This window comes from Electrophorus electricus, chromosome 10, assembly GCF_041902795.1.
Source record: "Electrophorus electricus isolate QZ-2024a chromosome 10, ASM4190279v1, whole genome shotgun sequence".
NCBI classification, from domain to species: Eukaryota; Metazoa; Chordata; class Actinopteri; order Gymnotiformes; family Gymnotidae; genus Electrophorus; species Electrophorus electricus.
Window position 1 is genome coordinate 29,430,984 of NC_137506.1, and position 17,214 is coordinate 29,448,197.

Here is a 17,214-nt window from a genome sequence, read left to right on the forward strand (position 1 = left end):
GCAGCACGGTGGAGGGGTGTGTAGTGGTGAGGTGCAGCACGGTGGAGGGGTGTGTAGTGGTGAGGTGCAGCACGGTGGAAGGGTGTGTAGTGGTGAGGTGCAGCACGGTGGAGGGGTGTGTGTGTTATACCTTTTTCCTGTTCTGCCCTTTGTCTCTGACAGACAAGGCTTGATACGCATTAGACACGGACCTACTAAGCCAACAAAAATACTGTGTAAGTCACTATAAACAAGCGCATCTGCTATATGCTGTGAGCGTGATGGAAATGGATGAGGAAATTCTACAGCAGCATGTCAGGATGTCATGATTGAAAATTCAGAAGATGATGGATCATGTACACGGCAATGACCTGAAATACAGGAATAAATGACCAGCAAAGACAACAGTCATGGTGCTCAGTCGTGTGGAAATGCTGTGGTTTGAGCTGAAGCAGGCTGTTCCAAGAAGGTGTCCCCCAAACAGCCAAACTGAAACTGTACCATGTGTGGCTGCAGCAAAGTTTTTTTTTTTTAAGATTCCTGCAGTTAAGGTGTTCATAAATATGTCCAAATTTAATTTTATATCACTTACCCTACAACTGTTTATTCAGAAAAACTGTAAAATGGGCATTTGACTTTCTACATCAATAAGTCATGTTTATAAAACCACATAATGATGAAAGCCCGATAATTCTGGAAAGTAAAAAAAAACCAAAACATCACCTTTCTCATAACTGTACACTAACATTTCACAGGGAGGTGTGCGGTGGTTGCGAGGTGGTTTTTATTTTTGTTTCTTTCCTGAATGTGTTGAGACATCAAGCTAAACTGCCATGTCTCAAGGCATCACTGTAATTTGGAATCTCATCCATGAATCACAGTAAATGTGCATTTTGGCTGGATAAAGGTGTGTATGACTGATGTCAGCAGTGGGGGAGGAGATCGTCACATGAGCTGTACCCTCCTGACGCTCCGCCAAACAGTGTTCCTACCCTGACTCTAGCAAACATGCAGCTCTGCTCGGGGGGGCAGTATTTTTATATACAATTACAGCTGACTCCTCTTGACTTTTGTGATTTTAGGTTTGTTGTATGTTTGTTTGTAGCCTTTAAAAGTACAGTTAATGCATTTATTCCAAAACCTTAAAAAAAAAGAAGCAATAAGCACTTTGTGTCTTTTCAAACTAAGTATTTTCTGTAGAACAAAGCAAATACTGATTTTAACATATAACAACTTTAAATGAAATGTGTGTTCTAATTTTACAATGGTCTTTTTTTAATTTGCTGGGTATCTTGCATGATATTTTGTTCGGTACACTGATATTTATTACATAGTCAGATACATTTATATGGACTTTATTTACATTGGGTGATTGTAAATTAGAGATTAATTGACAATAAATTAATTCCATATTTTTAAATTGTATTTATTTTAGCTCATTTCGAAACTAGTTAGCAAAGCTACTGCTCTGAAATCGCTCAGAGGCTAAAGGCCTTATTTAACTACCTCATTGTCTGCAGTTAAAAACAAATGAATTGTGAAATCGTGGAAAGTAGTGTGATAAATAAGATTTTTTCCCCATTACGTACTTCTCTGCATTTGTGTGCCATTACTATGAGGTCAAAAGTTACAGTATTAATGGTGTTTATACAGAATACAAATGTCTTTAATTTGGAGTGAGAGAGAATTATTTAAATAACATTATTTTTAAGGTTGATTGATTTAGAAAAAAAAACATTTGGATTATTTGGATTTGGTCACACACACACACAAAAAACAACAACCAATGAACCAATACCAAAAGCAACAACATTTACAACTCTGTTGTTTCTGAGTAATTTGAAAACGTGAATGAGCTGGTTTGTCTTGAATAGTTCTCACCGATGTGTGCAGCCCATAGAGGTGCAAGATCTTACATGAGTTAACCGAGTCACCGTGAGCCGAGACTCCCTGTCTCACTGCTGGGCTCGGGTGTCCGTGTCTCCTCTACTGGCTGCTTTCGGACTGGGTGTTCTCCTCCACCCTTGTCAAGGTTGTAGCTTCATTTTGTAAATAGTGATATTTGCAGATCAAGCATGCAGGCTGTGGACCAGGTGTAGGGTACGGAGGCCTGGATATCAGTGACGTGAGATTACAGCCGCGCACACGTGAGACGCTGACGAGACGTGAGCTAGGTAAACAAAAATACTCATCCCTGCATCTCGGTATCGGCCCCCCGCAGCCCACATCATAACTCGGACCGGAATCAAACATTTCATCTCATTATCCAATTTGGTTAATGTGTCATTTCCTTCCTCTCTTTTTGTTAAGCTGAGTTATGTGGCTCTGTGCTGAATGGGAGAAAATGGGCTTTATGGAAATCAAAGACAAATTACACCTATACAAACATGGGCAGCTGGACCCACACACATCCCGAATGGGCTCCGATTTGCTTACGAGGGCCTAGTGGGGACCTCGTGTGCGCTTTACTTTCAGAGTCAAATCAGCATTCAAACCAGGCTCAGTCAAATGGGGCCCCCAAGTGCGTGTGTATCAAATCTGAGCTTTATGCAGACACCTGATGGTTTCTTGGGCTAACCACTCCCCCCCCGGGCAGCGAGCGGCCACCGTTTGCATGCTGAAAAAGGAGGGTGTGCGTTGCGCCGGCGCTTTGGGGCCCCCTTCCCTGCTGCTTCCCTGTTGCCGCAGCACCCGTTAGGCTGCCCGGCGCTGGCGAGGGAGTGACCCTTTGACACCCTGCAAGGCGAGGGCTGTGCTGGTGGTTTTAGTAGGCTTAGAAATGCCGTGGCGCTGTTCCAGGGCTCCAGATAATCGGCCCATATCTGCTCACAGAAACAATAATATTTATGCCCTGACGCAACCGGCCGAGAACATCTCTGTTGACTGCTGAGCGGTGTTTTCACAATACTGCGGTAGGAGGGTTCACACGAAGCAGTCACGCTACACAGTCCTCTCTGTCCACAAGCGTGTGTTCACTATCAATACATGTGTGAGCTAGTACTCAGAAAGATGCCTTTCTCCCCCCCTCCCCCAAACATCTCACACAGGCACACCACCTGTGCCTTCTTTCTAACATAGCTGTCCCGAAGAAGCCTCGCGGAGTCGTTTCTGTCTAGCCACGCAGAGGCGTCCCGGGCGCTGCCGATTGGCCACTGACCTAACGGAGAGGACGCGAGGCTGTTTCGGCTTCTCCTGAGTCCTACGCCATTGGTCTCCGTCTAAGTCCGCCATCCTCCCAGTCCCGGTGCTGTGCCGGCTCGTCCCCGTGGGGCACGCCGAAGAGCAGAGGGAGCCTGTCGCCAGCGCCCGACGTCCTCCCGCTGATCGTGAAATCACGGGACGTACAATGTTTGGCACCTTCTAAAAGTATGGCAGGGAAATGGCATTGAGTTCAGGGCTTCTGCTGTCGACGACGCGAGAGCCGTGGCCTGTGCTCGGGCTTGTCCCACCATGAAGATTAAGAAAACAGAGTCGGGTTTCAATTGCAGAATTGTATATGTGCGTGCTGCCTAAACAATGGCTGCTTCACCGGGTGCTGGTGTCTGCCCGGGGAGAATGAGAGCATGCTGAAGTATTTACTCGGCTGGACACTGCTGTTTGCTGACACGTTGGATTACTGTCTGCTAGCAGTAACTGACACTATTTAACAAGATTCTGTAAATATTGTATTGCTCATCAGAGACATTAACAGTGTGCATAACAGCTAGTGGGTTTTCAAGAGACATTTATGAGCAATAAAACAGTATTTTGTTCATTGATCAGTGTCTTAATCAAATTCTTTTCTATGAACCCCTCTAGTGTCTTTTCTAAAAATTCTCTCTTTAGTTTAATACTACCAACTATTTTAAATACACTATTAACAGTGAGAGGGTACATGTCCTCATTAGTGAAGGTTACTGGAAAAATGTAGTATTTTATTAGTTCGGTTTAGAATACTTTTGGCCTTATTTCTTTGTTGTACTGGGTTTATAATGATGAATGGTCTTGTCTTGCAAGCTAATATCAGCCCCTATAATCCATTTACATATCAAACTCCTTTGTTTTCCTTAAGGATGTTGTGATTTCATTTAAGGTATGTTTAGTAAATGAAACCAAACCTGCGTCCACCAGGACCAGGCCGAAGAAACTCACTCGTGGTGATCAGCCTTCTTTTTTGCTCACTGTTTCCACTTGCCAGTGCAGTTTTTGCCTGTTGAAGCTTTTGGACCAGTCGAACCTGTTTCTGGGCAGGAAACAATTGCTTTGAAACAAACAGCCAAGAACAGTTGAAGCTCTGTCTAGTTAATCAGCACTACACGCCAGAGCTGATAGGGTTAGATTTCCATAGAACTGGCACGCCGAGACCAGCTACCGGGCCGCTGCTGACATCACGGTTGAGCAGGTGGAATGACTACAAGCTCGTACACACACACCTTCCCCCTGACCATTTAGCCTACATGTTGTATGGACGTGTCAAAACGTTTACTGTAGCAGCCCATCCTGTAAAGGGTCCCTGCTGCGTTTACTGCGGTTTCCAGCCGAGCGTCCTTGTCCATTCCTTGTGAGCGCGTCCGCTCGGCAACACAAGCGCCCGTGGGAGATGCTGCCATTTTGAGGACCTGTCCATCACGTGCACGGGGACGGGACGTTGAACATGCGTTTAATCGGTCTTTATCCAGTTGCGCTAAAACACCTGGTGGAAACGTCAGGTGGTGTTTTCTGTCATTATCTTTTGTCTTTTTGGTTCTCACCCCCCCGACCAAATTCAAAGAAATGTCCTACAATATGTCGCTAGTGTGTGTGCTTCTGTTGTTGTTGTGTTAAGTGATAACAGTGGTCCCTTTCTGTTTACAGTGTGTTTGGGTTTTACAAGGGAATCCTACCCCCTATTCTAGCTGAGACACCAAAGAGAGCAGTTAAGGTAACGATATCGCTGTCTGTCTGACACACACACACACACACACACACACACACACACACACAGAGAGACTCCGGGCTGTCCCCCACATGCCACTTTGTGATAGTCCAGCGCTGGTGCACGGGCTTCCCTCCGATAGGCCAGAGCTGATAGGGGTGGATTTCTTCACGGTGTGTGAATCTGACGTGGTGGAGGCTCAGCCTCGGCCAGCGATCCCGCCTGCCGCTGACCTCGCGTCCTGACGGTGCTGGCACCCTGGCCGGCCTCCCTCCCCAGCGGGGCGGACGTGGTGCCACGCTCTGGTGAGAGCCTCGCGGCGGCCGCAGGAAAGCAGAGGGGAGGGAGGGCTCATGTCCAGCACCCTGCAGTCTAGCCTGAATGACATCTGGATAGGAGGTTAATGAGAATACGGAAGTCTGGGCTCCAGAGATAAACACCCAGACGTGTGCGCCTCTCTCTCTACCCGCTTCCACTCACCGTGTTTTATTTTAATTCAAGCAACCTGGTTAATTCTAAACAATGTAGTAATGGTCTTTAGGGTTTTATTCTGCGCAGGTTTGTGCGATGCATAATGTCCTTGTCTACAAGTTAGTAGAGATACCAAGCAGATCTTTTTAGTTGGCTCTGCAAATGTACTGTGCCCTGCTGGGACATCTAATACCCATCATTATGAGATAATGTTTGCTCAAAAGTAACAGATTTATACTCTGTCCTTCAAGCCATGTGTGATTCATTATATTTAAGTAAATGTCAATAATCTTAACAATTTTCCATGGCTGTAGGTCCTGAATAACGTTTCCTTTTATAATATAATGTGTCTCTCTGTTAGTAACTGTGCCTTTTCATTCCAGCACAGATTTGTTAATGCATTAACATTAAAGTAATACTCCAGTGTTAGCCTCATGTATGGTTTAGGATGGTTTTAGTCAAATGCTTGTTTTTAGAGTTACAGATGAGGCCAAAAAATGTTTTAAAAATGACCTCCTGTAGATTTCCAAAGGGCATAATTACAGGGTATCATTTTGCATTGTTTGTAACAATCAAACGTGACAAAATGCACTAAAAGCATTTAAACCACCCTGGATAATGAATAAAATCCACTTTTTAAAATACTGGAGTATTTCTTTAAATGCAATTGAATGATAAAAAAGTAGAATATAAAACCAAAAAGAGAATATAAAATTTTATATATATATATATATATATATATATATATATATATATATATATATATATATATATATATATATATATATATATATATAACATTTATAGAATGTAAAAATATTTTTTTAAATGTAATATGTAGTCTCATAAGTACCTGTGGACTAGACTAGATTTTCTCTCAAGTAATAGGACTCTTTTGACCAGACTCCTTCATAGTCTGCATGAGCTTCCTCTTGCAGAACAACTGTGTTTGCTCAAGGTGGTGGCATGCTTTCACATGTATGTGTGCATGCGCACGCGCATCCATGTGCGCCTGTGTGTGTGTGTGTATGTGTGTGTGTGTGTGTTAGTCTGAATACACCTGTGCGTGTGTGTGTTAGTTTGAATACACTTCCTGACACTGACAGTTCATTTGTCCTGATCTGCTCCACAGTTTTTCACCTTCGAGCAATACAAGAAGGTACTGAGTTTCACTGCCTTATCTCCAGGCCTGGTAAGTACGCACACACACACACACACACACACACACACACACACACACACACACACACACACGCTATTGCATGCAATTTGTAAAAAAAGACAAACACAAAACTTTTAAAGATATAGGAAAGAGGTCATTTTGAAATTTGGCTATTCCACCCTAGTCACAGACAATGTACACTCAGTCAGCAGCTGCTACATCGCCCCAGTTTGGCACTGAGCCCTGAATTGTCTGCAGTGTTACGAAGTTTGATGGCAGAACGAAAGAGGTGTGAGCAGGACAAGTGCAGGCCGGTATGCCGTGTGTGCGGGACGGCCCATTAGGGTGACAGCGTCCCGTCAGGGCCGCCGCAGGCCTGATTGATGAGCTCCCCCTCCCCCTCAGGTCTGACTCCCTCTCTCACCCGCACGGCACAGCTCCTGCCCGCGACCTGCTTGGAGAGCCAGAGTGGGGGAAATATTTATCGGGCCCATCCATCACTGCACTGGCCGCGGGCAGGCCGTTCTGGGGAAAGCCCCTGCACCAGTCCCTAGGGCAAGGGAAAGGCAGCGGTAGATGATGTGCAACGTACGAGGCCGGGGGGGGGGGGGGGGGATCGTTAGCGACCGGACCGCATGCGTTAGGGGGCATGCTTGAGTGGTGCTAGCTCCGCCCCCCTGACCCGCCCCCCTTCGGTGCAGCTGCAAGGGCTCAGGGTGATTGGCGAGGACGTGTGTAGCAATAATAGAAAGGAGGAATGGAAAAGCAATGGCTGGCTGTGTAAACACAACACGAGATGGCTGGAGATGGCTGGGCACAGTGCGACAGGGCGATAGAGACTGAGGAAAAGTAATGAGACGCATGCACGGCCTTGACGTTTTCCCATTACAGCGGTACGTTAGCCGTCATAAACACCCAGACACGTATTTACATAAGCATGCAGACCTGCATACAAATACACCCTACGCGTGTCAGGATCCTCTCGCCAGTACAGCGAGTACACATTGCATGTGTGCATCTGAACACATTGTCAACTAGCACGTGCTCGTGTGTGTGTGTGTGTGTGTGTGTGTGTGTGTATTCTAAGCAGGATGTTACGCTGAACTGTTCTCTGAATCCCAGTAAGACACCCTGGTGAAATCACACACGTCCCAGACATCATTACAGTGCCAATGTTGGCTGGAACGGAGACTCGCTAAACAAAACCATCCTAGGCATTCATTTTACACATAAAGGTCGTTTTTGGTTCTTAAAGAAAAGTATGTAAGTGAAAACCCAGCGGTTCGTGACGTTTGAGTTATGCCTTTATTCAGCATATGAACAAATGAACCTTTGTCCCAGTCAGTTTGTCTGAGTCGGTTCATTCATCTTGGCCTTCTGTCTGCATCTTCATTCTTCCCTGTGTGAATGAGCGATGGAGGCAGTTTCATTCAGCTAGCAGCTTAAAGTCAAGCCCGCTATCTGAGCAAACACGTTCATAAGGAGCGTTCCTAAGTCCTTGCTACATTTCTCAGTTTGAGTGATGACATTGGTCTGGTATTTCTACCTGCAGCTTTGACTGGTCATCTACAATATGCAACCTGCCTTATGACTTAGTACTGTGTACTTAACCTGAAGGTTTTTGCCTACAGGCTCTTTCCTCATGGCAACATCATGGCCCAGTATAATTTAGGCATGTGTCTCTGTATGATTCAGGCTCTCTCCGTGGCCGGGCTGGGTTCAGGCTTAACCGAAGCACTGGTGGTTAACCCGTTTGAGGTGGTGAAAGTGAACCTGCAGGCTAACAGGGACTCCTTCAGGGTGGTAAGGCACAACTCTGTCCTCAGCCACCGTTCTGATTGGCCAGCGTCCTCGCGTCAAGCTTCCTGTCAGCACACCTGCCTGTCTCCCCCATGCAGCAGCCCTCCACGTTCGCTCAGGCCCGCGCGATCGTCAACGCGGACGGCTTCGGCCTCCACGGACTAAACAAGGGTCTCACCTCCACCCTGGGACGCCACGGTGTCTTCAACATGATCTACTTCGGCTTCTACTTCAACGTCAAAGACGCCATCCCAGCCAGCCAGGTAGAAGGGGGCAGGAGGTGGATGGTGGCAGGATCATAACTCATGTCCCAAAGAGGCCTTTTGTTTTACCAATGATAACTGAACAGTGGGAGAACTCTGTTGTAGAGAAACATTGCAGGACATTGTGGTCGGATTACCATGTTCTCATATGTGACATTCTGAATGTGAGCAGCACACAGTAGTCTGCCACAGTAGTCTTTGTCTGACTTTTAACGTTGGTCCGTGGCTAATCTCATGGATTTCTGTATTGGGTGAGTGCCTCTGTTTAATCCTACTTTTGTACATTTTTCATATCAATCCACTGCTCTGTATCACCCAGAAAAGGACCAACGTGTCTTCTTCGTGCCAGAAGGGAATTTCTTCTTGCCCCCGTTCCCCTCTGCCTGGTCATAGGTGCCTGGATCCAGAATGAATGAAATGAATAAATAAATCATTTAAAAAGAGCTATGTGGTTAGGGTAAGGGCATGGGTTTAGGGATTAGGGTTAGGGCATGGGTTTAGGGATTAGGGTTAGGGCATGGGTTTAGGGATTAGGGTTAGGGCATGGGTTTAGGGATTAGGGTTAGGGCATGGGTTTAGGGATTAGGGTTAGGTTTGTGTGTAAGGATGTGTGGGGAGGTAAAAAAACAAAAAAAGAGGTAGAGAAAGAAAAGAGATGGAGGGAGAGAAGTGGAGCGAAGGATCAAGCCTAAGATCAGCCTTCTCATAGCTTCTCTGTTTGCTCTCCGTCACATCCTCGGAGGCTCGTGTTACACATCCGGCAGGGCTCTGCTCCCAAACACAAGTTAATTTTGTGTAATGGAAACAGTACCACACGCCTGCTCCACATGTACAAACCGGGACATTAGATTAACTCCAGTGGACTAATTGGAAGCAGCCAGTAGAGTTACTGTGGTGGGAGGGAGTTTCAGCATCAGGCCTGCTGAGGATTTCCTAACCCCCCGAGCCCAAGCTAAGGCGGCAGCATCACTGCCAGAGAAGCCATACGTCTGATGAGTCTGGACTGCCTGAGTCCTGGATGTATTGTCCATTAGGGAGGGGGTCCGAACGGACACACAGCACGCCGTTCTTGAGGGGGGAGACCTTCAAAGCCCTTCATGTTTCAGCTGGAGAGTTGTATCCCCCCCTGGATTTCCAGTTGGGCTTGAGTCATCGCACTGAGCCTCACGTAGCCAGATCTGTGATTCATCTTATCCTGTGGTTTTTGTCCACAAGAGAGTGGGGCAGGCGTGGCTGTACGGACCGCGCGCTGTTTGTGCAGTAGCGCTGGGGCAAGAGTCCTTCCCACCGAGTCATGGTCATGTTACCAACTTTGTCGGCAGTAGGGGAGCGTTCCTCGCACCACTAACTGTGCAGAGACGTTTGGATGAGGTAGAGTTGGAGCGGAGGACCAGTGACTGAGAGCACCGCTTTTCTCCCGCTCTGCTCGTTGACCCAAGCCCTGACGCTCAGGGTGTTCGGTGCTCCAGGAGAGGCCAGCCGGACCCGGCGAGGCCACTGTCATTTGTAAAAATATCCTGGCCAATTAGCTGTCAGAGCTGCGTGGGCCTGGGCTTCGTTGGGTACTGTAATACCCTGGTGCCGAGTCACAGCCCAATTACCCAAATTGTCCCCATATGCCTCCCCAGTCTGTCTGCATGAACCCTGTTTATAAATCCTCTCCCCAGTGCTCGCCCTGCGCCGTGTGACGCGCCTCGGCCAATGGGAGCCTTCCACCGCTCTCAGGAAAGTTGAATCTGCCCCCCGCTACCATAAAATGATCTGAGCTTTCATGCCAGCTTTGCAATCATATCCACAATGCCCCCCACCCCTTCCTCTCTCACTCACTCTCTCTGTTTCCTGCTCTCCCACTCGCACTCTTTAGTCTAAGCTGTGGTGAGGGCCACCGCTCACTGGTACCCTCCCCACTCTTCATTGACTCCATATTTACTGGCCTGTGTTTTCAAACAGGATGATTAAGTCGAATTCAGAACTATAGAATAACACCGCTGCATTCTTTAGCGGGGCAGCTGTTTTCCCTTCTGTATGCCTGGTTTAGGCTTAATGTCTTTGAATGCTGGCTCTGAAATCCCTGCTTTTGTACATAAACATTAGAACAATCCTCATATTTCTAAAACAAAATGTACTTGTTTACAAACACCAGGCCGTTCCATATTACTTCTTTCTGAACGTTCCCATTCCAGTCCTGAGATGCATAGTTGGTACCTTGTGTCATAGTCACTCGTTATCCTGCAGCCAACGTTCTTTCCTGTTCATTGCTCTCATTCTCTTCCCAATGTCTGCATTTCCATTCCTCTGCAAAAGGACCCTCGTCTGGAGTTCATGAGGAAGTTTGCCATAGGCCTGCTGTCGGGAACCATCTCATCCTGCGTGAACATTCCCTTCGACGTGGCCAAGAGCCGCATCCAGGGTCCCCAGCCTGTCGCAGGAGAGATAAAGTACCGGAGCTGCTTCCAGACCATGGCTCTGGTGTACCATGAGGAGGGGTGCGCATCAGTCACACACACACACACACACACACACACACACACACACACACACACACACACACAACTGAACAGAACCACAGAGCTTTCAATAGAACAATAAATGGTATACCTGAAACATCTTGGTCATGACTGTGGAAGGAAGGAGTTTTCCGGTCTTTTCTAGTTTTTACCAGGTAATACCATACACTCCTTTTGGAATTTATTTGTGTAGCTAAGTTCATTACAGTTCTGTTTGGTCTGCGCTGCAAGCCATGGAAGTTGCAAAGAGCAACAGTTGTTTACATGCTAAATATTTACGTCCATACACGATACCAGCATTTCTTTGACTGACATCCATCACCTTTATTTCCACAATGTGCCACTCTCTCTCTGTTATATTTTTACTGTATTGGTTTGTTTTGTTACCTATGGCATTAACTGTAAGGCTATTCATTATGTTTACCTTTTGTTGGTCCCTGAGAACATTTTTAACTTGCGGTTTATGTTGTATCCAACAATTGTGGCCACTGGCGTTCTGGTGGACTGGTGAGTCCTGGCAGTAGTAGAGTATTTGCAGTGCTGTGTGCCTGAGGTCATGTGACCCACCTCCAGAGCAGATACAGAGGGTGGGGTGGAGGGCGGACTGTGCAAGTGAAATCGTTGCTCTTCATTTGCTCCTTTCACTTTGCTCATAGAGACTGCCGAGCTGCTCCTCATTAGATGAGCTGAGGCCTGGTTTAAGGTGGGGCAGGGTGTGTGTGTGTGGGGGGGGGGGGGTGGTAAATGTGTCTGTTCCCGTGTAGGTGAGACCCTGCATCCGCCTGAGCTTTTAGGGGTACTGAAAGGGTCCCCCCACCCCCACCCCATCCTGTCCAGCCGTCTAACGCGACACAGCCCTGGCTAATTAGTGGTCCCTCTGGGAGACGTCATTAAGCAGGTCCTAACGAGGCGCGCGGCACTCAGCGGGTCAGTTTAATCAGACAGCGGGGAAGGGAGGAAGTGGCTCGAGCTTATTAACGCCAACAGAGGCGGGGCACAGAGGCGGGGCACAGAGGAGGGGACAGTGAGATCAGCTTGAACACATTAGGGGGCAGGTATACAACACAGGCACCTTTTGAGACTTGTACCTGCCTGTGTATGAGAGAAGGGTGGAAGGGAGAGAGAGAGAGAGAGAGAGAGAGAGCGAGAGAGAGAGAGAGAGAGAGAGAGCGAGAGAGCGAGAGAGAGAGAGAGAGAGAGAGAGAGAGAGAGGGAACAAGGGCATGGGAAGTAGGCAAAGAGAAGGAAGTGAGGCAGAATATAATCTAATATATAATAGTCAGACATCAATACACATTCATTAAAATGAAAAGTATATACATTTCATATTTTACACTTAAGCAGAACAATTTTTTAATTACATTCATTGTGATACATTGTGGCACAATTTGGGGCTATTTGGGGCTAAATCATATTTTGGGGCTCTTTGTTGGCTATGGTTTTTCTATATTAGTCATCTTTTGTAATGTATCTGACTATACACGGAGTTGTCTGTATTATGTACACCTACCCTGTATGTATAGGTGGTTCTCTGGCTTTAGTACTCAGAAGTTAATTGACTGGTGGTAACTTGTATTGTTCTCTGCACATTTATGTCCGCTTGCACAGCTGACCTGGATTTCTGTTGTTTTTGCTTATAAACACCAGCGAAACGTACAAAATGTACACAGTGTACAAGATTCCAGTACAGTCAGTCAACTAACTTCAGAGTTCAACTGGGGCACCAGTTGTTATGGATTACAATGTTCATTTAACTTTAAAATATAGTGCAACTGATTAGGTAAAGCTAGGCTATAAGAGATCACTCTAAATTGTGATATTCTGTATGTTAGAAATTTTGAGTTGGGGATCCAGTAAGCTTTGTGAGGTCAAATGTTCACATTCTCTCTCTTCTGTAGATGTCTTGCATTATACAAAGGTCTGATTCCCAAGATCATGAGACTTGGACCAGGTAACTTAACACCAGTATATATAATCTACTGGTGTTTCTTTTAAAAAATTAACTTGTACGGTGCACGCTGATTCTCACGCAGTGATGCTACTTGTGTGCAGGGGGCGCGGTCATGCTGCTAGTGTACGAGTACGTGTCCGGCTGGCTGCAGCAGAACTGGTGATTGGCTTCAACACTTTGGGAATGTACCCGAGCTCCCCTCTTTCAGACCTGACCCCAGCCCACTGACCCCAGCCCACTGACCCCAGCCCACTGAGCACAGTCCACATGAAGTGCCACCCACGCCACCCTACACACTTCACACTCATGCCACCCTACACACTTCACACCCACGCCACCCTACACACTTCACACTTCATGCCACCCTACACACTTCACACTTCATGCCACCCTACACACTTCACACTTCATGCCACCCTACACACGTCACACTCACGCCATCGCCCTACACACATCACACTCACGCCACTGACCTTCACGCTCACGCCATCGTCTCATCGCAGGGTACAGCAGCTACCAGAACTATCCTGTACCGTAACCATGGATGCACCACTAAGCTTCACTACAGCGACATTAATTCTGCATAGCAAACACACATCCTTCTACACCAACGTCACTGCACTGGACCAAGTTCCTTGTTGATTCGGGAGGAAGATAATGACTGTGAAATTCTCATTAAGTATTATTACTTGAGTGGCAAGGATGTCCGGGTGGCGGAGAGAGGAAATTACGTGCCATCATAGCTGCTTCACCCAAAAAACAACCACACCCAAACAAACAGGCTCCAGTCAACCACACCTGCCACTCCACAAGAAAAGCTTCACCAGCAGGAAGTCAGGAGCCACTTCAGTTTGCGCTAAACCAAGTACGTTAGACTGTTTCTGAAGGAAAGCCATTTCCGCTCCGAGGGAATGGAACTCATGAAGCTGAATCCCAGAAGCCTCTGAGTAAAGACCTTGTGGTCAGGTGTGTCAGCAGAGGGTTGAGGACTCGATGGCGTTTGTTCACAAACCATCATGGCTGACGTTTCTTGTGACGTGTAAATGAGGCAAAAAGTGATTTGTACTCTTTTTTTTAGTCATACTTAGTACGTTAAGAGAACTCTGGCCAAATTTCTAAATGCTTTTCTATATAAAAATAAATTGTCTTTATATATAATCGACATTTTTAAGGTTAGTATCCTTTTGCAATTTCTTCTTCCAAAGACATCAGTATCTCAGTAATATTTCAATGTAAAATTATATTTTACATTTTATTTTAGATTAGGACACCAAATACTTGAAATTTGAATTCATTTATTAAATTAGTACATGTGCTGTTGAAAAATTGAAGTATTGAACTTAAACCATTATTATGATCAACATGCAAACAATCGATGATCTAGACAGACTTAGTTAGGAGGTAATAGGAAGCACAGGGCCTTGTTCAACATCAGCCTTAAATTCAGTAATTAGGGGATTTTTACATGTAAATTGATTACCATATGGCTTAAAGACAATTATAAATCAATTCTGAGTAGTAAACAAGTTTTTAAATATTGCAATTGTAATTTGTTTTTTAAAGGCTGTATTTAATGACTACAATAAAGAGGGAAATGGACACATTTGGCATTTCATTATCAAAAGCAGTGGTAGAAGCACAAGGCCAGTTATTTTTGTAATCAGACCCATAGCACCCTTAATAATTATACCAACCTAATGGTTGGTAAAGTCTCCAGGGTAACAGTGCTTCCTCCCCCGTGGGGAACTGGAGTTCATACTCCATCTGGCCAAGTGCTCCTATAAATGTCCTTGGACAAGACTCCTAATGTTGCATTTGCTTACCTCTGTAGCGTGCTTGAAATTGTAAGTCGCTCTGGATAAAAGTGTCTGCCAAATGTGTAAAATGTAAATATTCATAGAAATATTGTTACTGATTTCGTGAGGATAAAAAACTCAAAAACAGCACATGAAAGAACAAAATAAAGACGGACGATTTTGAAAACGTGGGGGGGGGGCTCTTAAAATAATATCTTCAAAATCTGATTTTACATGAAAGCCTTTTTTGATTTCCCGCGAAGTTGTTTCTAGCATGCCATTTTGCTCCTTAAATGTTTTTGGCTTATAAAACTGGCGGCCTGAAAATAACGCCTCTGCCATGCAGGCGCAGATGCGAACACGAGGAATGGAGGTTCCGTTTCAGATGTGTCTCTTGTGCATTTTTTCACCTCCGTGTCCTTGCCTTGTCTTCGTGGTGAAGGCCTGTGGATGCCTGTCAGCCATCACAGCTCCCCGGGCTGTCGGGAGACGCCGCACAACTCAGCACGACTTAAAATAACAAAACCAACAAATGCAAATATGTGAACAGGGAACGGCGGCTGCCTCGCTCGCGCATACCCGCGCGCGCCTTTACCTACGCGTAAAGAGTTGCAGATCCATGATCTTAAGCTCGCGACATTCCTATGGGACGTGTGAGGTTCAGTCTTGATTAAAGAGACTTTTTTTGTAATGAAACAAATAACTTTTTTTTTTAATCAACGATATTTATAACTTATTAAGAACAAAGCAAAACTTTCTTGGGGTTGAGATCGAAAACTTGAATCCCTACCCCTGAACTCTGAACTCTTAACTTGCAGTGCACTGCCGATCATCTTATGTAGGCAGGATTCTTTAATTCCATTTGCTGTCGTGGACTATAGTTGATAACTTCTTGCCTTTTTGAAAATCCCATTTTCCCTGGAGAGGCGCAGTAACACTCAGAGCCGTACCATTTACACACTATAGGTAAAGTGGTTTATTAGCTGCGTTTTCTTTTTTTTTTGCATTTTTTATTTTAGCATTGGGGAACCTTTAACAAAATGTATGTGCCGTTGCTATGAAAAATTAAATCTGCAGCTCTGTGTATCTGTCAGTCCTGTCTGTGTTCGTCGTTTTCACATCTGAGGTGACCATACTGCCAGACATGCAGTCCCGCTCCTGCAGGCAGTATACACGGGCAGCGACCCGTACTTGGCATTTACTTTATACCGCCATCGTTTAAAATCGCCGTGTTTTGTTTTCAGTCCTGTGGCAAAATGGTCCCTGTCTGGAGAGGAAAGAATGAGCGAGGGAGACGGAGAGTCTTCCGGGTGTGCGCCATACCGGGCCTGACCAGCGAGAATGCTGAGGTTTGAAGGACGGGTTGGACAGTCACACGCTCCGCTCACTGCTGGAATGTTGTGTTGTCAGTGTGTCTTGACGTGGTTGGTTTTTTTTTGTTTGTTTGTTTTTTTTGTATGTTTGTTTTTGCTTTTTTGGTTGTTGTTTTTTTGCATTCTGTTCTGTCATGTTTCTGGATCACACCTACCACTCATTGTTCACAAACCTTCCTCTTGCAGTTCTCAAGCACAATAGACACACCGACCTAACTGTATCTAAATGTCTAATTCAGCTACATTACTGTTGTCATTATTGCCTTGAGTACACTCTATATGGGTGCCGTGGTTTGCTGTCTAGCTCATGCACTGAGCAGTGTGAGGCATCTGGGCCTCTGTGTTATACCACGGCCTCCGACAGCCAGGCTGCGCTTTCATGAGTGAATCCACTCAGACTTGGCGGCTCAGGCTCACCTGTGTGTGTTTAGAACACACTGCTCTAATACCCAAGGGAAGCAGTCTGCTTGTGCTCCGCGTCCGTTCTGAATCAAGGCGGCACCTTCGCCGTGTTCCGCGCTGTTGTTGCGGACCCTGCTCAGTGTTATCCTGCTGTCTTGAGCCTGATTGCGCACGGTCAGTTAAAGATAACCATGCGACATCTGACTTGGCTTTCCATAGGAATTAATTCTAAGCAGATGTGCGTGTGTGCGGGCTTTTTCGGTTCTCTCTCTCTCTCTCTCTCTCGCTCTCTCTCTCTCTCTCTCTCTCTCTCTCTCTCTCTCTCTCTCTCTCTCTCTCTCTCTCTCTCTCTCTCTCTCTCTCTCTCTCTCTCTCTCTCCTAGCGGTGGCTTTGACATTAAGGTGGCTGACACGGCCCTCTTTGCTCCGCTTCGCCATGCGTATTACGGCTCCTTTAAGAAAATCGACTTGTTTCCGCGTTGTTTTAGAACATTTCCACAGAGAATAAAGGCGTGCTTTGAATGAACGCTGCTGCTTGGACCATTTCTCTCCGTACACACAGCCAGGTGCTCTCTTTTACATTTGTAGTCTATTTTAGCTGAAAGAAATCCAGAAT

The 17,214-nt window shown here is 46.0% G+C and overlaps 1 protein-coding gene across 4 annotated transcripts in view; it reads left to right on the forward strand.

The window, feature by feature from the left end:
• Positions 1–14,626, forward strand: part of slc25a21 (solute carrier family 25 member 21) — an 80,036-nt gene extending 65,410 nt beyond the window's left edge. For all 4 annotated transcript variants that reach the window (XM_035532793.2, XM_081721276.1, XM_081721277.1 and 1 more), the window contains 7 exons: positions 4,813–4,879; positions 6,477–6,536; positions 8,202–8,309; positions 8,405–8,569; positions 10,874–11,055; positions 12,975–13,027; positions 13,129–14,626. In XM_035532793.2, coding sequence (XP_035388686.2) covers positions 4,813–4,879; positions 6,477–6,536; positions 8,202–8,309; positions 8,405–8,569; positions 10,874–11,055; positions 12,975–13,027; positions 13,129–13,190 — 697 coding nt within the window. In that variant the 3' untranslated portion in view covers positions 13,191–14,626. The remainder of the gene's footprint in view (positions 1–4,812; positions 4,880–6,476; positions 6,537–8,201; positions 8,310–8,404; positions 8,570–10,873; positions 11,056–12,974; positions 13,028–13,128) is intronic.
• Positions 14,627–17,214: the final 2,588 nt, after the last annotated feature.